We start from the raw sequence: 24,736 nt of genomic DNA, 5'->3' as shown, positions 1-24,736 counted from the left end.
TGTTGACGCCGGTTTTTACACTGTTTTGGTATCACATATACAGCGCCGCATTTATATGTGGCGCTGTATATGTGATTCAAACGTCGCCCGCAATTTTTACTTCCATAAGCTAACATAGAACTGCATCGCAAATCGGTATCACAAATTCAGCGCAAGGACTTATGCGGAGAAAATTGAGAAATTTTACTCCATTTTCACCTCGCCACACATAGGCAGACGCAGCTTGACTTGCACTTAGTATGTGAGCACCATAACCCCCTGAAAATAGTAACTAAGACCTAACGCATGCGCAATATCTATCTACCTCCTGAAAATAACTAACATATAACGCATGCGCAATATCTATCTTCCTGTCAACCGCCAACCCCTCACCGCAATAACTAATAAACTATATTAACCCCTAATCCGCCAACCCCCATATCGCAAAACATCTAATTAACCTATTAACCCCTAAACCGCCATCACCCCACAACGCAAAATACCTTAATAAACTATTAACCCCTAATCCGCCATTCACTCATATCGCAAAGTACCTATTAAAACTATTAACCTCTAAACCGCCATCCCCCACCAACGCAATAAACTTAATTAACCTATTAACCCCTGATCCGCCAAACCCACACAACGCAATAATCCTAATAAAACTATTAACCTTTAAACCGCCAAACCCACACAACGCAAATAACTAATTAAATTACTAAGCCCCCTACCCCAACACCCCCTAACCTAACAACCCCTAAATTAACCCCAATTACCTAAATGAAAAAATACTTAGTTACAAACAATTAAAATAAAAAAGCCAACATTACTTAAAAATAAAAAATAAAAAAATTAAATTAATCTAAGATTACAAAAAATAAAAAATTCTAACATTTTATAAAATAATAAACCAAATTATCAAAAAATACAAAAATTAAACCTAATCCCTATGAAAATAAAAAGCCCCCCAAAATAAAAACACCCCCTAATCTAATGCTAAACTACCAATATCCCTTAAAAGGGCCTTTTGTAGGGCAAAACTGTTTTTTTACCTTAAAAAATACTAAGTCCCCCCTCTAACAGTAAAACCCCCCACCCACCAAACCCCCAAAATAAAAAAACTAACACTAAAAAATCCTAAACTACACATTGCCCCTAAAGGGCAAAGGGAACTGAAGACCGGCGACCGCGGAGCCATGGAGCGTGGAGATCCTCTTCGTACGATCACGTCGCAAACTGAGGATTGAATTCAAGGTACGCGTTTAAATATGGGGTACTTTGAATTCCTATTGGCTGATTTGAGTCTTCAAATTCAAATCAGCCAATAGTATGAGAGCTACTGAAATCCTATTGGCTGATTTGAACAGCCAGTAGGATTTCAGTAGCTCTCATCCTATTGGCTGATTTGAATTTGAAGACTTAAATAAGCCAATAGGAATTCAAGGTACTCCATATTTACACACGTAGCTTGAATTCAATCCTCAGTGTGCGGCGGTGATCGTACGAAGTGGATCTCCACGCTCCATGGCTCCGCGGTCGCCGGTCTTCAGTTCCATGGTCACCGGTTCCCTCTGCTCGGTGCCGGCTTGTTCCTGGAAGAAGATAGAAGATATCGCCGCTTGGAAGAAGACTTCACCGCCGGACTTCAGGAACCATGAGTACCTATCTGGGGGTTAGATTTAGGCTTTTTTTTTTTACATTAGGGTTTTAACGGGCCTTTGAAAAAGAGCTGAATGCCCTTTTTAGGATTTTTTAGTGTTAGGTTTTTTTATTTTGGGGGGTTTGTTGGGTGGTGGGTTTTACTGTTAGAGGGGGGCAATGCCCTACAAAATGCCCTTTCAAGGGCTATTAGTAGTTTAGCATTAGATTAGGGTTTTTTTTTATTTTGGGGGGGCTTTTTTATTTTCATAGGGATTAGGTTTTATTTTTTTTATTTTGGATAATTTTGTTTATTATTTTCTGTAATGTTAGACTTTTTATTTTTGGTAATCTATTTTTCTTAGTACTGTTAGGATTTTTTATTTTAATTGTAATTTAGCATTTTATTATTTTATGTAATTTGGGGTTAATTTAGTGGATGTTAGGTTAGGGGGTTTAGTAATTTAGTTATTTGCGTTGTGGGGGTTTGGCGGATTAGGGGTTAATAGGTTAATTGGGGTACTTGCGTTGGGGAAGTTTGGCGGATTAGGGGTTGATAGTTTTATTAGGATTATTGTGTTGTGTGGGTTTGGCAGATTAGGGGTTAATAGATTTATAAGGTTTGTTCCGATGTGCGTTAATGGCGGATTAGGGGTTAATAGTTTTAATAGGTACTTTGCGATGTTAGGGTTGGCGGATTTAGGGGTTAATACTTTTATTATTAGTTCCGATGTGGGTTTAATCGCGGATATAGGGGTTTTACATGTTGGGTTTATTTTTGGGAGGCGGGTTAGACTTTTACAGAAGATTTGACATTTATTTTTTATTTTCTTAGGCGCTGGCAGTTTCTAACGTGCTGTAAGTCACTGGCGACTCCAGAAATTTGTATTTACGCTCATTTCTGGACATCGCTAGTTTATCCGGCTTATGGCACTTTATGAACTGCCAGCGCTGTATATGTGATACCCCGTTGTGCGAGGTGAAATTACGGGCGGCGCAGGTTTCAAGAGTTACGCTGAAGCCTGCGCTGCATATGTAATCTCGCCCGTAGTGTAAAGTTATGGTCTGGTAAGATTTAATTTTTTAGCATCTGCTGCAAATAGGCTGTATTTAAAGGGACATGATTTTTTTTTTTAATTTTCTTTCATTATTCAGATAAAACATTCCGTTTTAAACAACTTACCAAGTTACTTCTATAATCAAATTTGATTTATTTTCTTGGTATCCTTTGTTGAGGGAGCAGCATTGCACTACTGGGAGCTAGCTGAGCACACCTGGTGAGCCAATGAGAAGATGCATATATGTGCAGCCACCAATCAGCAGCTAGCTCCCAGTAGTGCATTGCTGTTCCTGTGCCTGCCTAGATATGTTTTTCAACAAAGGATACCAAGTGAACAAAACAAATTAGATAATAGAAGTAAATTGGAAAGTTGTATTCTCTATCTGAATCATGAAAGTTTAATTTTGAATTTACTGTCCCTTTAACAGTGACACACTCACCTTTATGCTTCCAAACGTTCCATCCAACAGATGAGCTAATCCTCCTGACCTAGTCCAAACAAACTGGCATTAAATACAAAATTATTTTGAATTAAACAACATCAATAAAGGGGAGCTCAGAGTAGTTGATATTAGTAATTGCACGGTCTAGCACTTAAAGGGACATTAAACTTCTGGGTACAACTACAGGATGGTTACTAATTTACTTTGCTACCTCATGACCTGCAGCTCTCTATAAAGTTGTTCTCTTATTTTAACTCATTACAGAATCCAGCTGGTAAAGCTCTGCATTTTATACTGGGCGCCGCCATCTTGTAGCTCGCGTATTGTTGCATCCTGGGATTGGAGCAGTGCACTTTCTGCTTTTTGACAGCTGTACCCTTCACTTCAGTTTAGCTCACATAATAGAGAGCAGGAGCATTACAGCTTTGCAGTTTTTTGCACATTTTCAACGTTAAATAACAAATATAAATTCCAAGATGGCGGCGCCCAGTGTGAAGATGCACAGCGCCACTAACTGATACTTGTAAGGGGTTAAAACAAGAGAATAACTTTGAAGAGAGCTGCAGGCATAGGAGGAAAGCCAATACCATGGTGACTATTAACCATTCTATTGTAGTTTTATTCAGCAGTTTTATGTCCCTTTAAGCCCCCTCCTAATAAAAAGATATGAGGAAAAGTTAACAAATCCCTTTTATACAACGTTATTTGTTAATCATCAATAATATTCTCATTGGCCCCTCTTAGGTATCGCAGACGCATTACACTCTTCAACTTGTGTCATATAAGAGATGATATACTGTATATAAGAAAACGTAAGCCATTTACACAGGAAGTTTGTTCTTTTCTCTTCACTATATAGACTCATAAGTTGATACTGTTACAATGTAACACAATATTATCAGCAGACCAGTTGCTCACTCGATGAGTATGTAAGTCACAATTTTAAACTAATGCAAAATAATTCTAATTACTTCTTTATCTGCATTACTAGAAGGGGTTTATGTGCTCAGTTTACTAATATCTGCTACGTTCTCTTTATGGGGTGTTGTTTTATTATATCTAGCCAATAGACATACAGATAATATATTATCCTACTATGTGTGTATGCCTTAGCCCTACCTATATGATTAATGATTCTCTGTATTGTTTTATTTAAATAGGATTATGATGGCGAACGCGTCAGCATGGGGAGCTCTTCCAAAAGTTTTTGGGGTTCCTCCCTCAGCTTGAAGAGTCAAGATAACAATGGCAATTTGAGACGTAAAGATAGCCTGAGTAGTTCCCTGCAAGAAGGACAAAGTAAGGCATTTATATTGTGGCACCTACTGTATAAAGTAGATAGCTTCTGTATACAGGATAGTGCTATAAACATCTTACTTAGAGATGGCTGGATGTTTGCAAATGAGATTTGAATGTTAGAACATGTTTCCCTTAACACTCTGTCTACCATTTGAATGTTTCAGTAAAACAACTGTTAACACTAAAATATTCAAATATTACTTTTCAATATTCCAGTGGTATACATTGATGTCAGTATTCAAAATATTCAAATATTGCTTTTTATATTAGGTTCAATACAAATTACAAATCAAAGAAACTAACAAGCAAATGTTAGCACCTATAACAGCATATTTTGAAGCACACACAAGCCAAAATTGATCTTCTTACAACATACTTTACCTTGCATTGGCTTCTATTTTTACATACACATATTTTTCTGTGAGTAAAATAAGCGCAAATTTGCCAGCTTACCGTATATACTTGAGTATAAGCCGACTCGAGTATAAGCCGAGACCCCTAATTTTACCCAAAAAAACTGGAAAAGATATTGACTCGAGTATAAGCCGAGGCTGGGAAATGCAGCAGCTCACGGTAAATTTCAAAAATAAAAATACAGGTAGATAACAATAAAATTGCTTTAATTGAGGCATGTGGAAAAGAGGGTCAACAAAAACAATATATTATCAGTATATTCAACAAAAACAATATATAACATTAAAGTATTAACAATAACTTTAAATGTACAAAAACCTTAACTCAATAAGCAACCAAGCTAAAACACAAGCATCAAAATCCTTCAAAACTGGATTCCTCCTCCTCATCTGTATGTCCAAACAGAGCTTCAGCCGGCTCCTTACCTCTATCGCGTTTAAGCTGTACTGCGCCTTCTGTGAATGGCGATCCCGAAAGCACCGAAGCCTCGGCCGCGCGCAAGTCCTTGGTAATTTTTTTTTTTTTGTTCACTGGAGTATAAGCAGAAGTGGATTTTTCAGCCCAAAAAGTGGGCTGAAAAATTTGGCTTATACTCAAGTATATACGGTACATTTGTTGAGATAAAACCATGAGGCCTGCAGGTCATTCTTACAGAATATAATGTGAGGCCTGTGAGAAAACTTGAGACACGCCCCCAAGGAATACTGTGACCCTTATTTTACTATAGAAAAGTAAACTATACATTGAATTTTTTACTTTTGGGTACAATTTTAATTTTGTATTTTGAAATAAAATTTTATATTTAAATGTTTGCTGTGTACATTAAATAAGAAGAATTGGGACCAAGTGATAAGTATGAGGAAGTGGTTGTAAGGATTTGAGTGACAAACAGTGACAAACAGTGAACAAGGGCAAGATTATAAATGAGGAAATGATTGTAAGAGAGGGAAAAAAGTAAATATGTTTGAGAGTGATCAAGTGTAATGAAGTGTGAATGAAGTCTGTACACAAAAATGCAGCATTTACAGGTTACTTAATCTGCTTTTTGGCCCGTCTAGGGAGCACCGAACAAAGTATAATTTTTACACGAAAGCAAGATGTGTTTATGTTAAAATTGTTTTTATTGAGATAACATCAACATACATAACAAGTGTCTTATACAGATGATTACATATTCGGTACATCAAGTGTTGGTATGCACTAGTTAGTACATACCGTGTTCAGATTATAATTTTATCTGTGTTATCTATCCTAAGCAATACATTCTCAAAAACCAATACATCACACCTGATGTTTTTCTCGTGAAAGACTGTTAACACATGTCTCATTTTTTGTTACCAAAAAAAATACAAAAAAAAAACCATTTAACAAACTGTAATTGAACAAGCAAATCAAACAATTGGTCATTTAAAATCAATCAATTGTATATCACTGCAACTTTCTGCAAAGTAATCCTCTAGTGTTTTTTCCTCTTTCAGTAGTGGAGGGGGGCCTACGTTAGCCTGTTTAGTTTCCCTACCTATTGTATTTCCTGTATTAGTTAACACTTTTCTCACCTCTGTGCTTGTTTCTTTTTGAGATGCTATTTCTTTCTGTGTTCATGGTGTGGAGTTGAATTGGTTAGATTGGATGTGTTATCCAATAAAACCAGATTTTATGAAACACATCAACCGTTCCTAATAGCATTGCTGCCATTTCATGTAAGGAGTATGTCATTTTAAATCTTTCTAGTATCTCATTCCATGTTGGTACTCCCTCCTTCCAGTACCTGGCAATGCTCACCCTCGTGATTGTGCATAGTATTCTAATGAAGGTATTGATATGTTTGTTGAAGTTTGGTAAAGGGGCATTTAACAATCCCTGAGAAACAGTCAACGAGATTCGCTCCTCTAGAAGAAAGCTAAGATGAGTTGAGAGCTTAGCCCAAATGTGAGCTACTCTGGGGCATTCCCACCACATGTGCATGTAGGTTCCAATTGAGTTGCATCCCCTATAGCAATTTCTACTTCTGCTTTCTGTGTAATGTGAAGTTTTAATTGGCGTCAAATACCATCGAAAGATGGTCTTGAGGCTATTTTCTCGCAGGTCAGCACTAATTAGCCCCCTGCATGAGGAGTGGAATATGTCTTGCCATTCTGGCCTTTCCAATGTTATGTTTGTGTCTGTTTCCCATTTAAGCATTATAGGTGATTTAGTGCTGTCCTCTGAGTTTTGTATTGCCAAATATAATTGTGAGATGGCTTGCTTAGGTCTTTCCCTTGTGGTGCATAGTCTCTCCAGTGTGGTACTGGGTTGTGTGGCAATGTTTGGTATGAATTTGTTCAGGGCTGACATTATTTGTAAGTATAGGTACCATTTGAGGGGAAAAGGTGCTAGTCTATCTTGTATCTGAGTAAAAGTCAGTGGTTTCTTATTTATTAATAGGTCTCCCACTCTGTAAAGTCCCTTGTTCTCCCATTTATCTAACTGTTTTCGGTATTCGTTTGGGATAAGATATTTGATTGGCATCTTGGAGGAAAACTCTGGAAACCCTCCCTTTCTATGTGCCATCGCCTTCCAGTGATCCAGTGAAAGTGTAGTAATAGGGGAGCATTTTTTGATCTGGTGCTGAGGCAGCAATCTATCCCAGATCAGATCGGCTGGGGAGTCGAGATTTCCTATCTCTGCCTCTATCTCCTTCCACACTAAATCTCTTACTGGAGAGCCCAGCAGAGCATTTTGGGCCAGTCTAGCTGCCTCATAGTAATTTAGAAGATTTGGGGCCCCTACACCCCCCAGCTGCCTATGTTTGGTTAAAATTGTATGGGGAATTCTTGCCTGCTTCTTGCCATTGATAAAAAGGTTAAATTCTGATTGTAAAATTTTTAGATCAGGTTTTTGGATTGGGATGGGCAAAGTCCTAAACAGATATAGAATCCTTGGTAAGCAATTCATCTTTATGGCGGATATTCTGCCATACCAGGAAAAGTTTAATAGTCTCCATTTTGCAATGTCAGAACGCAGTTCTTTGAATAGGGGAAGGTAATTAACCTTATATAAGTCTGTGTATTGTGTCGTTAGTTTAATTCCCAGATATTTAATATGTGATCTAACCCAAGAGAATGAGAAATTTAGTTCAATTAGTTTTTTTGTGTGGGCTGGTAAAGCTATGGCCATTGCCTCACTTTTGTCCATGTTTATTTTATAGCCTGACACTAGAGAGAACCGTTGTAGAATATCATATAGGCCTGTAAGAGATGTCAGGGGTCTGGTCAATGTTAGCAAGACATCGTCCGCGAATAGAGAAATCTTGTAGTCTGTATTTTTAACCTGAAGTCCAGTTATTTCGGGTGAATGTCTGATATTGGCCGCCAGCGGCTCCATGCATAAGGCAAACAATAAGGGAGAGAGCGGGCAGCCTTGTCTCGTACCATTTTTTATGTGTATTAGTTTGGAGTGGTGACCCATGGCCCTTACTGTGGCAGTAGGTTTGGAGTATATACAGCGTAGGGCTTCTACAAAGGGACCTTTGAATCCCATTTTGTCCAGGACTGTGAACATATATGTCCAATCTACTCTGTCAAACGCCTTCTCCGCGTCCAATGATAGGACCAGAGAAGGCGTTTTCATCCTGTCAAGCTGGGCTATGGTTGCTATAATTCGTCTAACGTTATCAGGGGCTTCCCTACCTGCCACAAACCCAACCTGATCCGGGTGTATTATACTCGGTAGGATACTCTTTAATCTGTTCGCTAAGATTTTAGTAAAGATCTTTAGATCCTGGTTTATGAGGGAGATGGGTCTGTAGCTAGCGCATTTCTGTGGGTCTTTACCTGGCTTGGGTATAACAACTATCTTGGCTCCTAATAGGTCACATGGGATCTCATGCCCTTGCATGATATAATTCGAGAATTTGACTAAATGTGGTGTTAGGGAGGATTTAAATAATTTGTAATATTCTCCAGGTAGCCCGTCAGGACCCGGAGCTTTCCCTGGTTTTAGATCCTTGATGGCCCTGAGCACTTCATTTGCGGTTATCGCTTGGTTTAGACTCTCTCTATCTGTTTCCTGTATAGAGGGCAAGTGAGCACTATCTAGAAATTTTGTTAATATGGATTCTGTGGTAGGGGACTGGGTGACATGAGTCCCCTCGTACAGTGTGCCGTAGTATTGGGCGAAGCAGTCTACAATTTCTTGTGGGTGGGTGGATATATTGCCTTCTTGTGTTTGGATCTGTGCTATAGAGGCAATTCTCGCCCGCTCACGAATCCTATTTGCTAGGTATCTATCTGGCTTGTTTGCATATATATAGTAATTGGTCTTAAGCCGAAAGGCTGCTTTGACTGCTTGATCATTTAGGATAGATGCCAATTCTGTTCGTTTACCTTGGAGCAGTTTCAGTGTGGTCGTAGATAATGTGAGTTTATGTTGTCTCTCTAAAGTGTCTATCTCTTTCTGTAAGTCTACTCTCCGTGTATGTCGTTTCTTGAGAAAGCTGGATTTTTCTTTTATAAGTAGTCCCCTCAGATAAGTCTTGTGTGCCGCCCATGTCATGATAGGGTTGGTCGTCGTCCCCGTGTTAATGTCCCAATATTCTAACATACTACGTTCCACTGCAGCGTGGACCATGGGGTCTTTTAAACAGATGGGGTCGTATGTCCATGATCTGGTTCTATTCGGAACTCGGATATTACCTAGTGCGAGCTGCACTATAGAGTGGTCTGACCACACACATGGATGAATGTTTGATTTTATGAGGATGGATTGTAAAAACTGGCTGACAAATATGTAGTCCAGCTTACTGTATGTTTTGTGTGCCGCGGAAAAAAAGGTAGAGTCATTTGTGTGTCCATATAGTGTTTTCCAAGAGTCTATCAACAGGCCTGTAGTTAGATAATCTTGTATTGTCTTAATCATCTTGCGTTGTTTGTGTTGTTTATTGGTAAGTGGGGTGTTGCATTGTTTGGATTGTAATGTAAGATCTACATTGAAGTCTCCCGCAAAAATTGTCCTAGTTTGGGACCACCCTGTCATAAGATGTGTGATATGTCTGAAGAAAGTGTCTTGTTTGTCATTAGGTGCGTAAATATTACAGAATAAAATGTCAGTCTCTTGAATTTGGCCTTTCACAATGAGAAATCTGCCCTCCTTGTCTTCAATTGTTTCCTGATGTGTAAAGGGTAGGGAAGAATGTATTAGTATAGATACTCCCCGTTTTTTAGAGTCAGATGTAGAGTGATAATGGTGTCGGAAATCTTTGGTCCAGTATCTAGGTATTTGAGATTTTAAAAAATGTGTTTCCTGGAGAAAGATTACATTTGCCTTCAGGGATCTATATTGTGTAATTGCCATCCTTCGTTTAATGTCTGAGTTCAGACCTCTAACATTATGTGAGAGTAAGTTAATAGTCCAAGATTCCATCTATCTCAGTGTCTGGGTATGTGCTAATGTGTCTAAAGTTCTCTTTGAATAACAAGCAGGTGGAAGAGAGGACATTGTAATAGTAAAATCTATCTAAATGGAGACGTGTTATACAAGACAATATATTGCTCCTCACCTTAATACTCCTTCCCTCTTCTCTGGATACCTTCGGGGAGGTTAAGTCGTTGCAGTGATATTGTGACCAAATGAATGTAACAGCTGTGTGACATGGGCTTTCCCATGCCAAACCAGTAACGATAACTAATAATAACAAAAACCAAAAAAAGATTTTAAAACAACAATAAAACCTGATAACATTAATGTATAGGATATACACCGCATCCGTGTCCATACAGTTATTGCACAATGGGGTAGATGTGCATTATTGAGCTGTGTACATCGTAAAAAATAAACATTGCTAGTATAAGAGTATACAAGTTAGTTTTGGCTGGTTGTAGGTTAATCATTTACTATGAAAACAAATCAAACCGTCCTTGGAGGGTCTTACCTCGACATTTGTGGCGGTATGCTTTTGAAAGGATTAATATTCTAGCTTCTGCCTCGATTCTTTCTCTTTTTGATCAGAGTCCTTGGGGCAGGGCTTAATGAGTTTACCTGTAAAAAAATGTTAATCTACTATATGTCTTAAATGATTGGAGAGTCTCCAGTAAAGCTGTCTTCTCAGCTTCTTTTAAGGCAGAGAGTCTTTAGTATTTGTGCAGGCTCAGGAGTCTTTCAGGTTTTCTGCTTCTTTTTTGCTACCTTGGTCCACCTGTCTCTGGTGGGAAATGTTTGACGGGTAGATTGATGAGCTGTGTCTTGTTCTTGGGATGATGTCGGTAGATCTGGGCATTCGAGTTTCAGCAGTTTGCAAATAGTTGGTATCTCTGCCGGGTCTTTAAGTGACACTGTTTTTCCTTCGTGTAGGATGTTGAGGGAAAAAGGGAATCCCCATCTATAGGGTATTTGGGTTTTGCGTAAAAGCTGTGTAAGGGGTCGCATAGTACTACGCCTTTGAAGTGTTCTCAGGCACAAGTCTTGGTAAAATTGAATAACCGAGCCTTTAAACTTGAAGGTAGGGTTTTGTCTTGCAGCTGTTAGGATTTCTTCTTTGTCGCGGAACCGCAGCATCTTAATTATAATGTCTCTTGGCGGGTCTCCTTTTTTGGGTCTTGCTCTTAAGGCTCTGTGTGCTCTTTCCGTTTCAAATTTGCCGTCTTCCTTGTTGTCTGTGATGGCTTGAAATAGCTGTAGGAGAAATTCAGGGAGTTCTGATGTTGTTATTGTTTCGGGAACCCCTTTTAGTCTAAGATTACACCTGCGGCTCCTGTTCTCCATGTCCTCCAGTTTATCTTGCATTTCTTCTATATCTTGTTGCTGAGAGGACATGTGTTGGGAGAGGGTATTTATATCCTCAGTGGTGGTTTCCTCTTTTTCTTCCAAAGATTCAATTCTAGTACCTAAGTCCAGAATATCTTGCTTGATATCTGTCAGGCTATTGGTGACTGTGGTCTGCAGCGTGTCCATTTTCTCCCACATCTTATTGAAAATATTATTGATGTCCTGTTTAGACATTAGATTTTTAAGGTCTGCTTTAGTCGCTGGAGTTTGATCCATTTTGGTGTGTTGAGAATCAGTGTCAGAATCCATTTCTTCCCCTATCGTTAATTCTTCTGCTTCTTGACCTTTGTCTCCTTTGGATGACTTAAAAAAGGGATGTTGTGCAGATATCTTTGCTCCTACTCCTGTTTTATTTTGTTTTCTGGCAGACATGTCTGTGTCAATGCTATGAAAGTTTAATTGTTAGTAACCAAATCAAGCTGGCTGTTTTCTTCTAGCTACTGTTTGTAAAAGTAGAGCAATAAAGTGTATTTACAGCAGTTAACAGAGATATGATATGATTCTCAAGCTTTATATCAGCATTTGTAGTTAGCGCCCTTTTTGCAGTGTAAGGATTCCCATATCTAGCAACTCTCCAGCTATTAACTTTTACAGGTATTTTTACATCATTGGTGTATATTTATTTTATGTTGCCTTCCTGTCTTCCAGGCTCATGTCTTCGTTGCAATTGTAATAATGGAGTCACCTTTTTTAGGGCATATTCTGATTAACAGCTATGTCATTCCTTAGATCTCCAAAACGTTATATAGGATGAGGCTAATATGGTGGTTTCAGTCCCTTATTTAGAGATAGAGCTTTTTTTTGGGGTATGTGTAAGGCAGGTTGTGCAAACTTATTTATATACCTTGCTTATCTGGGCCAGAGTTAGTATTCACCTCATAATCATTGCCGCGCTTGTAACTGCGTCAGCGTTGTGTAAAGATGGCCACCTCCATCGCCATGTAGCTCCTCCCTCCTTCTCCCCGGGAAATGTGAGACATATGTCAGGCCGTTTCAACTTGCTCACCCGGTCTGATGATATAAGCGGTAAGTTGCTACAGGAGTCTTTTCTCTTTATCTTTAGTGCCGTATTGCTCAGCTGTCCCTCCGCGCGGCTCTCCTTCTAGACCGCGGTCATGTCCCTCTCTGAGCCACACAGAGACGCGCTGCTCCGTTTAACTCCGCTCAATTTTGTATGCTGTAGGTTCACCTTGTTCCCTGTATCGCCAGAGTGTTGTCCCTCAGCTTTCAGCCAGATTGCTTCATATTCCGGCTATTTGCTACTCTTTCTTTGCTCAGCATGCACGGAGCTCGGTGATTAAGCAGCCATCACCGCGCTCCTCCAGGCTCCGCCCGAAAAAGCAAGATGTGTTTAAAGGGACATGAAACACAAAATTTTTCTTTCATGATTCAGATAGAATGTACAATTTTTTTTAAAAAAAAGTGTAAGGAGCACTATACGGCAGCAGTTTTGCAAGAATACTTTTAACAATATTATACATTGTGCAAGCACTGCAGCTATTTAGTGCTCAAAAGTATTCTAGCAAAACTGTTCTCCAGACACCGGTAAATTGGAAACTTTTTTCAATTGTAAGCTGTGCCTGAATCATTAAAGAAACATTTGGGATTTCATATCCTTTACATCCTGTTTATATATCACACTCTGATGTTTCTCTGCAATTGATTAAAATGTATTTATGAGAAAATTGCTTCCAGTGCTACCAAATTCCCTGTAAAACACATGTATATGAGATTGTAGATGTTTTGCTTCTAGAAACGTGAATGTAAATAGCCAGAAACTGTATCAAACTTAAGTTTAATGTTAACTTACAAATATCACACATAGAACTTATTGCCTGAGGTTATTTTATGGTGCATTTTCAGTGATCCCTTATCATATCACAATCACAACTGGCCAAGACAAAGATGGAGGCACTGACAGCCGTGCCTATGTAATAATTATGGGCCCACAGAAACTAAAGACTGCCAGACTTTGGCTGGACCATCCAAAGGGCAAGACGTGTTTTGCACCTGGTTCAGTGGAGAAGTTTACTGTTGTGGGATTAGACGTCGGAGAGATTAAAAGAATGGAGGTGAGATTTGGCGCATATAATCTTTTCAACCATTGGATGGATTTAGGGTAAATATGAATACTATATTTATTTATTGGCTTGTGATTCTGTAGCACATTCTGTGTTTTCTTTTCACAGCTTGGTCATGATGGGGCTACCCCAGAGAGTTGTTGGCTAGTAGAGGAAATACAACTAAATGTGCCTACCAAAGGAGTCATGTATACCTTTGTTTGTAAATGTTGGTTTGCCAAAGACAGAGGGGATGGTCTGTCTGCAAGAGTGTTCAATATGCTGGATGCAACCGCCATTACTATTGGCCATAAGGTTTGTACATTACAGTTTTAGACTCTCCTGTACAACATTCCTGAGCTTTACTGACCTTTTAATTAAATTGAAAAATTAATTGAAAAGTACAGGTGCTAATTAAATGACAAATACACTGAAAACATATAGACATCATTATCCAAGATAACTGAGAAGAATACTGGGCATTAGTGCAACTTATTGAACTAAGTTCTACAGGAATGTTCACACTTGCATGACAGTAAGTTCAACACTGGTTGGATACTAGACAAATATAGCCCTTTTTCATCCTAAATGGAAAGAGTCCACAGCTGCATTCATTACTTTTGGGAAATAAGAACCTGGCCACCAGGAGGAGGCAAAGACACTCCAGGCAAAGGCTTAAATACTCCTCCCACTTCCCTCATTCCCCCAGTCATTCTTTGCCTTTTGTCCCAGGAGGTTGGCAGAGAAGTGTCAGAAGTTTGTTTGGTCTCTTATGGAGGGTAGTACTCTTCGACATGGGACGGGAGTTTTAAGTAATCCTGTCAGTTTCTCAGTGAGGGCCTGGATGAAAGTTAGAGTCCGTAGATGCAGGAAGAGTCTTTCTGCGAAACCATCCCTACTCATATTCAGCTCCACAAGCAATTAGCGTTGTCGAACTTCGCTTCGCTGCCTGCTTTCTTCTCTCAAGTCCGTTGCGGAGGCACTGCTACTATTCGTCACACTTGAAGGGCCGTGTTCCTGTTCCATGGCATAGATTCCGGTAAGATCGTTTAATTTTACTGTATCAGAATGTACTGTAACTTATTATGTTTTCCCGTAAGGAACTGTCTTGCCGGACTTATTAAGTATATTTATCTCCAGAGGGGGATTATTGAACAGGGTTTTTTAATCATGTTTGTTATGTGATTCAATCTGCTTATGTGTAGTGTTAACTGGGCTCTTGGCTTAGAACATAAAGGCTTTTGGAAGTGACGCGACCTTATGGTTGGGCGTGCTTGGCGTTCTGGTCTTCTATTTCCGCATTCCTGACCGTGTGGCGATTGAAGTCTGCTTGTGTCTGGTCTAGGAGGTGGTGAGTGCCCCAGCCATTGTGGGTGTCGGGTGCCATTTAAGTTTTTTCTTAGTCCATATTATTTTATTCTCTAGTTATGGAGGATTCTGATGCTGAGACTGTTCAAATTTCAGATTCAGATTCTTCGACTTGTGAAGAATGCGAATTGGCCCCGTTGACACAGGTCAATCAGTTATGTTTAATATGCCGTATTAGAGCGCCCTGTTCCTCGGGCTCGGGGAATCAGGGGTCTGCTGAACCATCTGCCTCTGGGGGTTCTGTCCTCCAAGAGGCGAGTTCCCTACCGCTCCCTACTACTACACATGCGGGTAACCCAGATTATGTTTATCCCTCCTTACAGGGTGGCTTGTTCCCCCCGGAGGTTGCAGCTCGTTTTCGCTTTCACATATTTTTGGCGATTATGCTGTTACAGAATAGCACGTCTTCGCGTTTTACTCAGACACGTTTTTGAGTTATAAGAAGATCCTATCCTTAACGGATACGTTAATCCGCAGTCTTCTACTTCGAATGGCTCACCTAATTAGACATGAGGGGATGATGTAATTTCCAAATTGTCTGATTATTGAGATATTTCACAGTTTTTTGTTGGAAGATCGGGTTTCTGTTTGGCTGGTCCTGCAGGTATGCCTGCTTTCTCTTTTCTTTTATCCAGTTAGGATGTTTTTTAATTTCGATTATGTGTTTCCTTCGGGGACTTCTGGGATCATTTCCCTCTGGTTGCTTCTTCGGAAGTTTGTTAAGGGACACGTTGGTCCTAGGTTTGTCTGTTTTACCTTCCCCTTTGAGGGAGGATTTTGCCAACTTGACAGTTATGACCCCAGCTGTGGCTGGTCCTGCTGGGATTCAGATCTTCTGTCATGTGGCTTATTCAGAAACGTGGCGCCAGTTCTGCCTGGCTGGACCGGTGGGGCACTGAGTGCTCACATTATTATTTGTGTGTTTTCTTGTGTTTCTTTACAAGTTCAGCTAAACACTTTAAAATTATCTGTATGGCTGGGAGGATTGTGCCAGTCCTTATTCAGCATTCAATCTAGTGACCGGGTCAGTGGAGTTCCACTGCATCACTCTCTTGGTTCAGATTTCCTTGGGGCCTAGAGTTTCCTTTCTTGGGAGGATTGGCGGCTTAGCGACTCTTTACCGCTGTTTAGAGCGTTTGGCCTTCTGAGGCTCTGTAATTGTCCTTGGATTTGTTCCTGCTGTGGTTCTCTTCTTTAGACCTTTCGGTCTTCGTCCGTTCCTCGGGTTCCTTCGTGAGTTGGTTCCTTTATAGGGACATGGGCAGTGTGGTCTCCTTGAGCTCTGTTTAGGGTTTCTTCCCCAGAGCTGGGGGATGCTCATCTTCTCCTCTGATTTTTTTTGGGGTGATGTGGAGACTAGCCTTTGTTCGAGTGACTTTGTCCTCGAGGTATCCCCTTGTTCTTAGTCATAGTGTGGCTATTGCGCCTAGGGCTCTAGTGACCTTGTTCGTTCTTGCTTCCTTAGCTCCTTGGAGTGTTGGCAAGGGGTGGTCTCATCTTCTGGTCAGGACTTGCGAGTTTTTCTTGTTGTCCATTTTACTTTGGACTTTGTATGGTATCTCACGGGGGTCTGGTTTTATATCAGATGGGGGATTTCAGTTTCCGGGTTCTTGCTTATTTGGGGGCTCGGACCTCTCCCTGCTCTGGTTCTCCGGTGGATCCCATTGCAGGTTATACCGGACTGTGAGGTTCTAGAGCTAGTCCGGGGTTTCCCAGTTCCAGGATACTTGGGCGGTGTTCTTTGGTTGGGCTAGTTGAACTGGTTCAGTTGACCAGGTTTTCTTGGTGCCGATGCCCCCTGGGCTTGCCTTTCGCCTTGGTCAGTTTCCCTTTGTAGGCTTGCTGAAAGAGTGTGATGGCTTCGCTGCTCTGCAAGCAAAGGGGTTCACTGTGGAACAACTGTAGCTATGGCTCCTTGATCTGTGTGCTAGCCAGACCAATTCTTCAGGGTATTCCTTCCAGGTCAGGGCGTCTGAGAATTGTTCTCTTGGTTCAGCCTATGGCTGTGTCCTGGGGGCAGGTGCTCTGTCCTTCCGGCCCATTTGCCGGCCCCCTTTGTGTTGGAGGGGCTTATATCCTTCTTTCGGAAGTGTGGTCCCTATCTTAGGGCTTCTCCTGACTTCAGGAGGTTAGGATAGACGGGTTAACCTATTCCGGAGAGAGGTACGCTCTCTTGGTTGTTCTGTCCATTTGGAGAGTTGCTGGCTCTGCCTTGAGTCTATGTTGGGCCTTTAGTTAGATCTCTAAGTCTACGGCCTTGTCGACGGTCTCCATGTGGTATTTTGGGTTGGCACCCGGACACTATTGTCATGGCTGTGCCATTTTTTCCGCTTGTTGTTGAGCCTGGGGTTTTTCTGGTCCCCTGGTTTCACACCTGCCGATGCTTGGCAGGTGTGAAACCCGTTGTTCTCTCGGATTTTGGGGGCGCATTGTTCCTCGTTGAGGTTCTGGGCTCTCCTTTTTATTTTGAGACCTATGTGTAGGTCTGGCAGTTTTCAGTTGCCTAGAGTGTGCCTTCTGTAGTGGAGGTTTAGCACTCTAAATTTTGGTAGCCGCTTCTAGCAAGCATTGCTTCTGTGTCATCCTGACAATGAATGCGTGTTCTTGACTCTGGGTCTGCTACATGTAATTTTGCCTGATTTCCTCAGGGTTCTGAGTTCAGATGATGTTTGGTCTCCGCTTTTAGTTGTTCCTAGGCGCTGGTTGACTTGCTGCCTGTCAAGTGAAGAGTTGCTCTTTGAAACCAGCTACAGCTGTTTGCGCCTTTATTGAGTGCTAGCTAGCTGTTCCAATCCTTGCAGGATGTTGGGAGAACTTTTTCTCTGTTCCGCTAACGGTTCTAAACCTTGTGGTTTCTTTTTGGATTGGGCGTTGCCTCCCCTTGTTGTCAGGACCCATTTAGGTCTTGCGAGTTTGGTTTGATGGGGGTTTTCCCTTTATGGAGTTTGTGGTAACCTTTCGAATCCCATTTGGTTCTTCCTTGCCTTATTCCTTTGGACGTTTTGGCAGGGGTTCCCTTCTCTAGTAAAGGGTGTGTAGTGGGGGACCGACTGTTGGGCGATGGTGTCTCCCGGAAAACTGTTGGCTCAATTGTATCTGATGTTGCAGCCTCTAGCTCGGCTTCGGGGCTATCTGCTGGTCAGTGTCCTTTGGGCCGTTTCCCTTTTTGTTTTCTCAGCTTTCGGACGAAGCAGGTTTTTTTGTTGGGTAGTGGTTTCAGGCCTGGTGCCCTCAGTATGGGCCGCCTATTGTACCCTCCCGTTTTGGCATTCAGAGTCCTCTATAGCTTGGGTATTGTTTTCCCAAAAGTAATGAATGCAGCTGTGGACTCTTTCCATTTAGGAAGAAAAAAATAAATTATGCTGCAGCTTACCTGATAATTTTCTTTTCTTCTGATGGAAAGAGTCCACAGCTCCCCAGCCATATTTTTTTATGTGGGGCGTCCTTTTTTTAACTTCTGGCACCTTTTCACCCAGATATTTCTTCTACTGTTCCTTGTTCCTCGGCAGAATGACTGGGGGATGAGGAAATTGGGAGGAGTATTTAAGCCTTTGGCTGGGGTGTCTTTGCCTCCTCCCGGTGGCCAGGTTCTTATTTCCCAAAAGTAATGAATGCAGATGTGGACTCTTTCCATTGGAAGAAAAGAAAAATATCAGGTAAGCATAATTTTTGTTTTTTCCCTCCACCTCTTTTATTTGGAATAGTTTTTCTGACCTGAGAACAAAGTTAGAAACCTAGAATTCTAAAGGTTTTCCATGTGATCAGTAAATGTCTTCAGAAAAAAAAGAATAAGTAATCTTTGTGTCCTTAGGTAGACTCTACTGTAATATTTATTGGCTTTCGAGTTTCAGAGCTGGTTTTGGCACTCATTTATACATCATGATACATTACCTACATGTTTATAGGATAAGGAAGTCATTTGACAAATACATTTAATTGTATTCCTTATACACAGGAATGCTGGATACAGGTTTTTTTTTAAATAGGTTTTTACAATAGTAAGTTGTCTATTTTGACACAATCCCCTCCCATAAATCTTTGTACAATGGCAAATCCTTAAGAAATTATTTCATATTTGATTGCATATGACGCTACATCTACATTTACACACTAACAACCTGAAATAAAGAAATCCTTTTCTTCTTTTTTATTCTCTAAGTAAATCATAACGGCCACACTAGAAATGTAATTTATTTTATTAGTATTTCTATAAAATTCATTTAGTAGCTTAATGCTGTTCTCTCCAGGTTCTGTATGAGATTACCGTTGTCACCGGAGACGTTCCTAATGGTGGAACTGATGCCAATATTTATATGATTTGCTACGGAGCCAGTGGGGGCTCAGAGGAAATGCTTCTGCCAAAAAGTGGAGACAGGTAAATGGTCTAATAGGATACAGATTTGTACAGAATAAAAATTATAGATTATATAAAAGGGACATTCCGGTCAATGCACATAGATGAATTACATGTTTCAAAAGAAACATATTTGCAATAAACATTTATTGGCAAAAATGCTTCTAGTAAAAGTAATCTTCTAGATTGTAAGTTCCCACGGGAATAGGACCCTCAATTCCCCCTGTATGTGTCTGTAAAATTTTGTCTCTTATTCTATTGTTTCTCCGTTGTACTTTTATCCTTGTACCCATGGGCAGCTCTGCAGAATCTGTTGGCGCTTTATAAATAAAGAATAATAATAATAATAATCACTGTTTTAGTATTAACATTTTTCTATGCACGTGCATGTGAAGCATAGCTAGATATTCCCAGTGCACCAGCATTTTAAATATTGCAGCTGCTCATAGTGCAAGTGGGGCTTGTATTATGTCAGTAATTAACAAAAGGATTCTCACTTTACAATATCATTAGACATGGAATGTTTTAATTATTTCAAGGGACATTAAACACTAAATAAATGATAGATAGAATGATGCATTCAAATAAAAGATTAGTCTGAGAATTACATGTAGATGTATTAAATAGTGACAAAATAAGTGTATAGTTTTAATGTCTAAAAAACAATGGGAGCTGCCATGTTGTAACTTAGGGAATCTAGAGAAATCAAAATAGAGGGCGCCACATGGTGCAGATCAGATGGTAAATGATATGACAGACTAGGAGCACAAAAGAATCCTACTCACAAGATGTAGAGCACAGATGTGCAAAAACAGCAGTCCGGAACCACTTGTCGTCCGGTGGACCAAATGGATATGATCACAGGGGCGAATCCTCGTCTCACCAGGGAGAGTCCAGGGATGCCTTAAGGCAGGAGTCAGTCAGTAGATGAGAATCCAGCAGTGTCCAGTCCCACACCTCAACTGACTAGAGAAGAGGCTAGACCAGTTCCAAGGGAGTCAACGATTCAGAAGATCAAAAAGGTAGGCAGCAAGTGAGGAGATGAATAAATCTTTAAAATTTATTAAAATACTAAAAACATAAGCAACGCGTTTCTCAGTGTAACACACTGTTTCATCAGGCTGGATGATGTTTGATACAGCCTGATGAAACAGTGTGTTACACTGAGAAACGCGTTGCTTATGTTTTTACTATTTTAATAAATTTTAAAGATTTATTCATCTCCTCACTTGCTGCCTACCTTTTTGATCTTCTGAATCGTTGACTCCCTTGGAACTGGTCTAGCCTCTTCTCTAGTCAGTTGAGGTGTGGGACTGGACACTGCTGGATTCTCATCTACTGACTGACTCCTGCCTTAAGGCATCCCTGGACTCTCCCTGGTGAGACGAGGATTCGCCCCTGTGATCATATCCATTTGGTCCACCGGACGACAAGTGGTTCCGGACTGCTGTTTTTGCACATCTGTGCTCTACATCTTGTGAGTAGGATTCTTTTGTGCTCCTAGTCTGTCATATCATTTACCATCTGATCTGCACCATGTGGCGCCCTCTATTTTGATTTCTCTAGATTCCCTATCCTTGTGTCGTGGTGTGACACTCTAGAGGAGCGGCCCTCCCGCCTGGAACAACATCTTTTCTGGGACTTTATATTACGGATATCAAGGACTTTGCCGTCACATGCCATCCCATTTCGGATGACAGTTTGTATATTATAGATATCATTGTCTTATCTTTCTTATAATCATTTTTTAGACACTTGCTTTTATTTTTACCTGTTACCGTTTGTTACTCCTAGGCGCCTCTTATAAGTACCTTAGTGATATTAGTTTTCACTAGAGTACTAGTTTGCTTATATGTTGTAACTTAGGTTACCTTCTGTGGCCAATTAGGGACAGTGATAAATAGGTCACTAGAATGTGCAGCCAATGGCTTTGGGGAATATAACATTGTTCTGCACTTCCATTTCTAACAGGAACTGACATGTTCACAATTTCAGAATAGAATTAAAGCAAAAGAGGACAAGATAAATGATAAAAGCATATTGTTGAGCCTTTATATATATATATATATATATATATATATATATATTGTATTGTTTTATATTATTATTTCAAAGTGTTTAATTTTCCTTTAAAGCAAAAACAATACAAAACACATGATTATATATTCTGGATGCTTTAACTGCAATTTACTTACAATTTTATTTTTACTGAAGCCAGATAATCTGGAGTTTATCCTACAGACGTCAGAATTTAACCCTCCTAAATGCTAAACTGTAATTAGGGGATCAGTGCAGGAGCTGATTGGTCTCTAGTTCATCGTCAAAAGGAGATCAGATAAAAAACAATGATGAGTGTGTCCTGGGCTGAAAAACAATGCAATGTTTTTTAACAGTTTTAAGACATTTATTTTATATAGAAATCTTTGCAATGTAGTCATTAAAGGGACATCAAGCTAATTTGTATGCAAAATATTTCTAAAGCATTTAAAGCTGTTTTCTAGCAAAACATACATTGCTTTGCAGTTCAGGGACATACCCTTTGAGAAGCCTCTTGAGTATCCTTTTCTGTGTTTCCTTTGTTGTGACCTGTAAGGGTTTAAATATAAATTAACTACTACATCGATCCATTAATGTCTGTGTAACACGTTAGATTTTTATTTTATTTCCTAAGACATGGAGAGTCCACAGCGTCAGTCCAATTACTAGTGGGATATTTACTCCTGGCCAGCAGGAGGCAAAGAGCACCTTTTCCTTTCTGGGTACTTTTCCCTGCAAGCAAGGATTTGGGTTTAGCTGTGTCCACTTCAATCTCTTGAATAAGAGTAGTGGTGGCTTTTAAGCAGTTAGGAAGTGGTGAGGTGGTCCTTGCTTGGTTTCCTAACACATTTGCTGCCCTAGTCATAGAAAGCCAGAATTGGTTACTCTGTTCTTTCTTTTTCTACAGGTCTCTGTAAGAAGTATGTGTCCTTTCACACCTTTAAAGCTGTCGTCCTGCCTGACAGCTGGATTGCAGGTAAGTGCTTTTGTCTTCTAGGTCTTGGAGATTTGCACTTGAAGAAGATTTAGCTGCAAATTTTATTTGGAACATGTTAATCCTTTATATAGGAAATTCATAAGCAGGGTGCAGGCACTTTAAATATGTGACTGGAGACTAAGGGGCCTATTTATCAAAGCGCCAACTGAAAATATGCTCGAATTCCGTGTTGAAATTGTCGCAAGATTGATCCGCCGTAGTTATTAAAGCGTCAAGATCGGCAAATGTTGAAATTTGTGACGTAAAATACAATCCAGCAATCTCAATCCAACGCACATCGTTGCGAGTTGAAAACCCATGGTATTCGAGCGGAATTGTGTTAATTCGCCCTCCTTATTTACACTATTTGAAGCTCTCACGAAGTTATCAAGAATTCTACGTAACGCTCACGTCTTTTCCGACTCAGCGTACCTAGTTTTCAATCCGCCACCCTTGAGGTCGCGGATGCCTTAGAACTCAATGGGAGTCGGAAAACACTGAAAGCTTATGTTCGATGCTGCAAGAGAATGAAGCATATGACAATGAAAGTAAGTTAGAAACTTTATTAAATTAGTATACCCTTTCTAAATCAAACAATATTATTGCTACACAAAAATTAGATAAATACACAACATATTATAACTAACTTCCTTTTTATTCTTTTGAAAAATCTATGTGCACCATGTTTAAGCCATGTAATACAAGTCCCACGCTCCACTTTGCGCCATATTTGACTAAACACTTTTTGCACCAATTATGAAGCAAACTCCTAAACAACCCACGCACTAGTGAATTTTCCCACCACTTTTGATTGGAATATGCATAATCACATGATTTATGACATCAGCCAATCTGATTCAAATACACATTATAAACTATCACTAACAAATCAAATTGCTCGATACTTGATCACTCATCAGAACTTGTAAGTGCCATTTGTTACATTGTGTACTATACTTTGAAAGTATGTATATGTGAAATTAGAATTAAAGATAAACATTGATGCTGACATTAGGACACACAGTGTAATATTTTAGACAAGGATTTTAAAATTCTAATTGATGTTTGATTCAATATAATCTTAAGCTGATAGCTCAAAGGGATAGCCCACCTAACCTTAAACTGTCATGATTCAGATACAGCAGAAATTAAAATCACCTCTTTACTGGCATGCTATTTTCAGTGTATTTCTTCCTTCTCTTGACTTTTTTTTTCATGAAGAAACGTCATTGTGTATGCCAGCCCATTTTATAACACCTGTGAAGGGGTGGTTTTTAAAACTAGATTGCAATCCGGAGAGGTTACATAGGTACAGAGAGAAAACTGTCCCAGCTCTTAAAATATCCATTGATTGCAAATTATTACATATGATACTCTGATTACTTGCTATATTTGCAATTATTCCTGCTCAGAATAATAATAAATTTACACTATATACATATAGTGGTATAAATAAACACAGATATGAAAGACAACATTGTTTATAACAAAAAATGGAATTTAGGGATATGTAAATATGTTTGCAAAAGATTTCTGACATAACACACACACACACACACATACATACATATATATATATTTATTTACAAGTATGTGCAAATATATACTGTATGTACAAATTCTAGCATTAATAATCATTTAAAAAATAAAAATATGAGATAAAAGCATATCATGACTTCTAGAAATACAAATACACATTCATTTATGTGAAAGTATCATATAACAGATTTTTTTGGTATAACAAATCAATAAAAAAATTACTTTCTATGAGATATTGTTTGTTGAGGTATACATGTAGCTATTTCTTGGACATTAACAGTTGAAAAATAAAAGATTAGCTTTAGAGAAATGTGCTTGTTCATGGACAGTAATGAAATGGTATAAATAAAGTTGGGAAAAACCTGAATAACCGCGACATTGATGACTATCAGTTAACACCAGTCCGATGCTCTTCACACTTTTTTGATAAATAAGGAGATCGTATTCAGGTCCCCGGCAGCAATGTTTGTCGATGTCTGGCGAGTGTATTGACACCGGTGAATGCAACATAGTTGATGCTTTGATATATAGGCCCCTAAGGGGTTAATCTTTTTGTTATGTGTATAAAGGAAGACCCTTAATGTTCCTTTTATTCTGTGGCTCATGTACTGAAGTTTTCAATATGGAGTGTTGTGGGACTGATTTACAAAGTGAAAGAGAGACAAGCACTGATACCGGTCTTGCAAAAAAATAAGAAAACTGACAGTTTACAGAAACGCGCACTTTTATTCTTGCTGCGCAGTTTCTTGTCGGCTAGTCATGTGACTT

At 39.6% G+C, this 24,736-nt stretch overlaps 1 protein-coding gene across 1 annotated transcript in view; it reads left to right on the top strand.

The window, feature by feature from the left end:
* The window catches only part of LOXHD1 (lipoxygenase homology PLAT domains 1), a 666,378-nt gene that overhangs the window by 552,364 nt on the left and 89,278 nt on the right, over window positions 1-24,736 (top strand). The window contains exons 37-40 of the mRNA XM_053701077.1: window positions 4,281-4,419; window positions 13,498-13,706; window positions 13,824-14,009; window positions 19,310-19,437. Of these exons, the coding sequence (XP_053557052.1) occupies window positions 4,281-4,419; window positions 13,498-13,706; window positions 13,824-14,009; window positions 19,310-19,437 (662 nt within the window). The remainder of the gene's footprint in view (window positions 1-4,280; window positions 4,420-13,497; window positions 13,707-13,823; window positions 14,010-19,309; window positions 19,438-24,736) is intronic.

Source organism: Bombina bombina, chromosome 2 (assembly GCF_027579735.1).
Source record: "Bombina bombina isolate aBomBom1 chromosome 2, aBomBom1.pri, whole genome shotgun sequence".
In the NCBI taxonomy this organism is placed as follows: domain Eukaryota; kingdom Metazoa; phylum Chordata; class Amphibia; order Anura; family Bombinatoridae; genus Bombina; species Bombina bombina.
The sequence above is the reverse complement of the archived record's forward strand: the minus strand, read 5'-3'. Positions and strand labels throughout refer to the sequence as shown.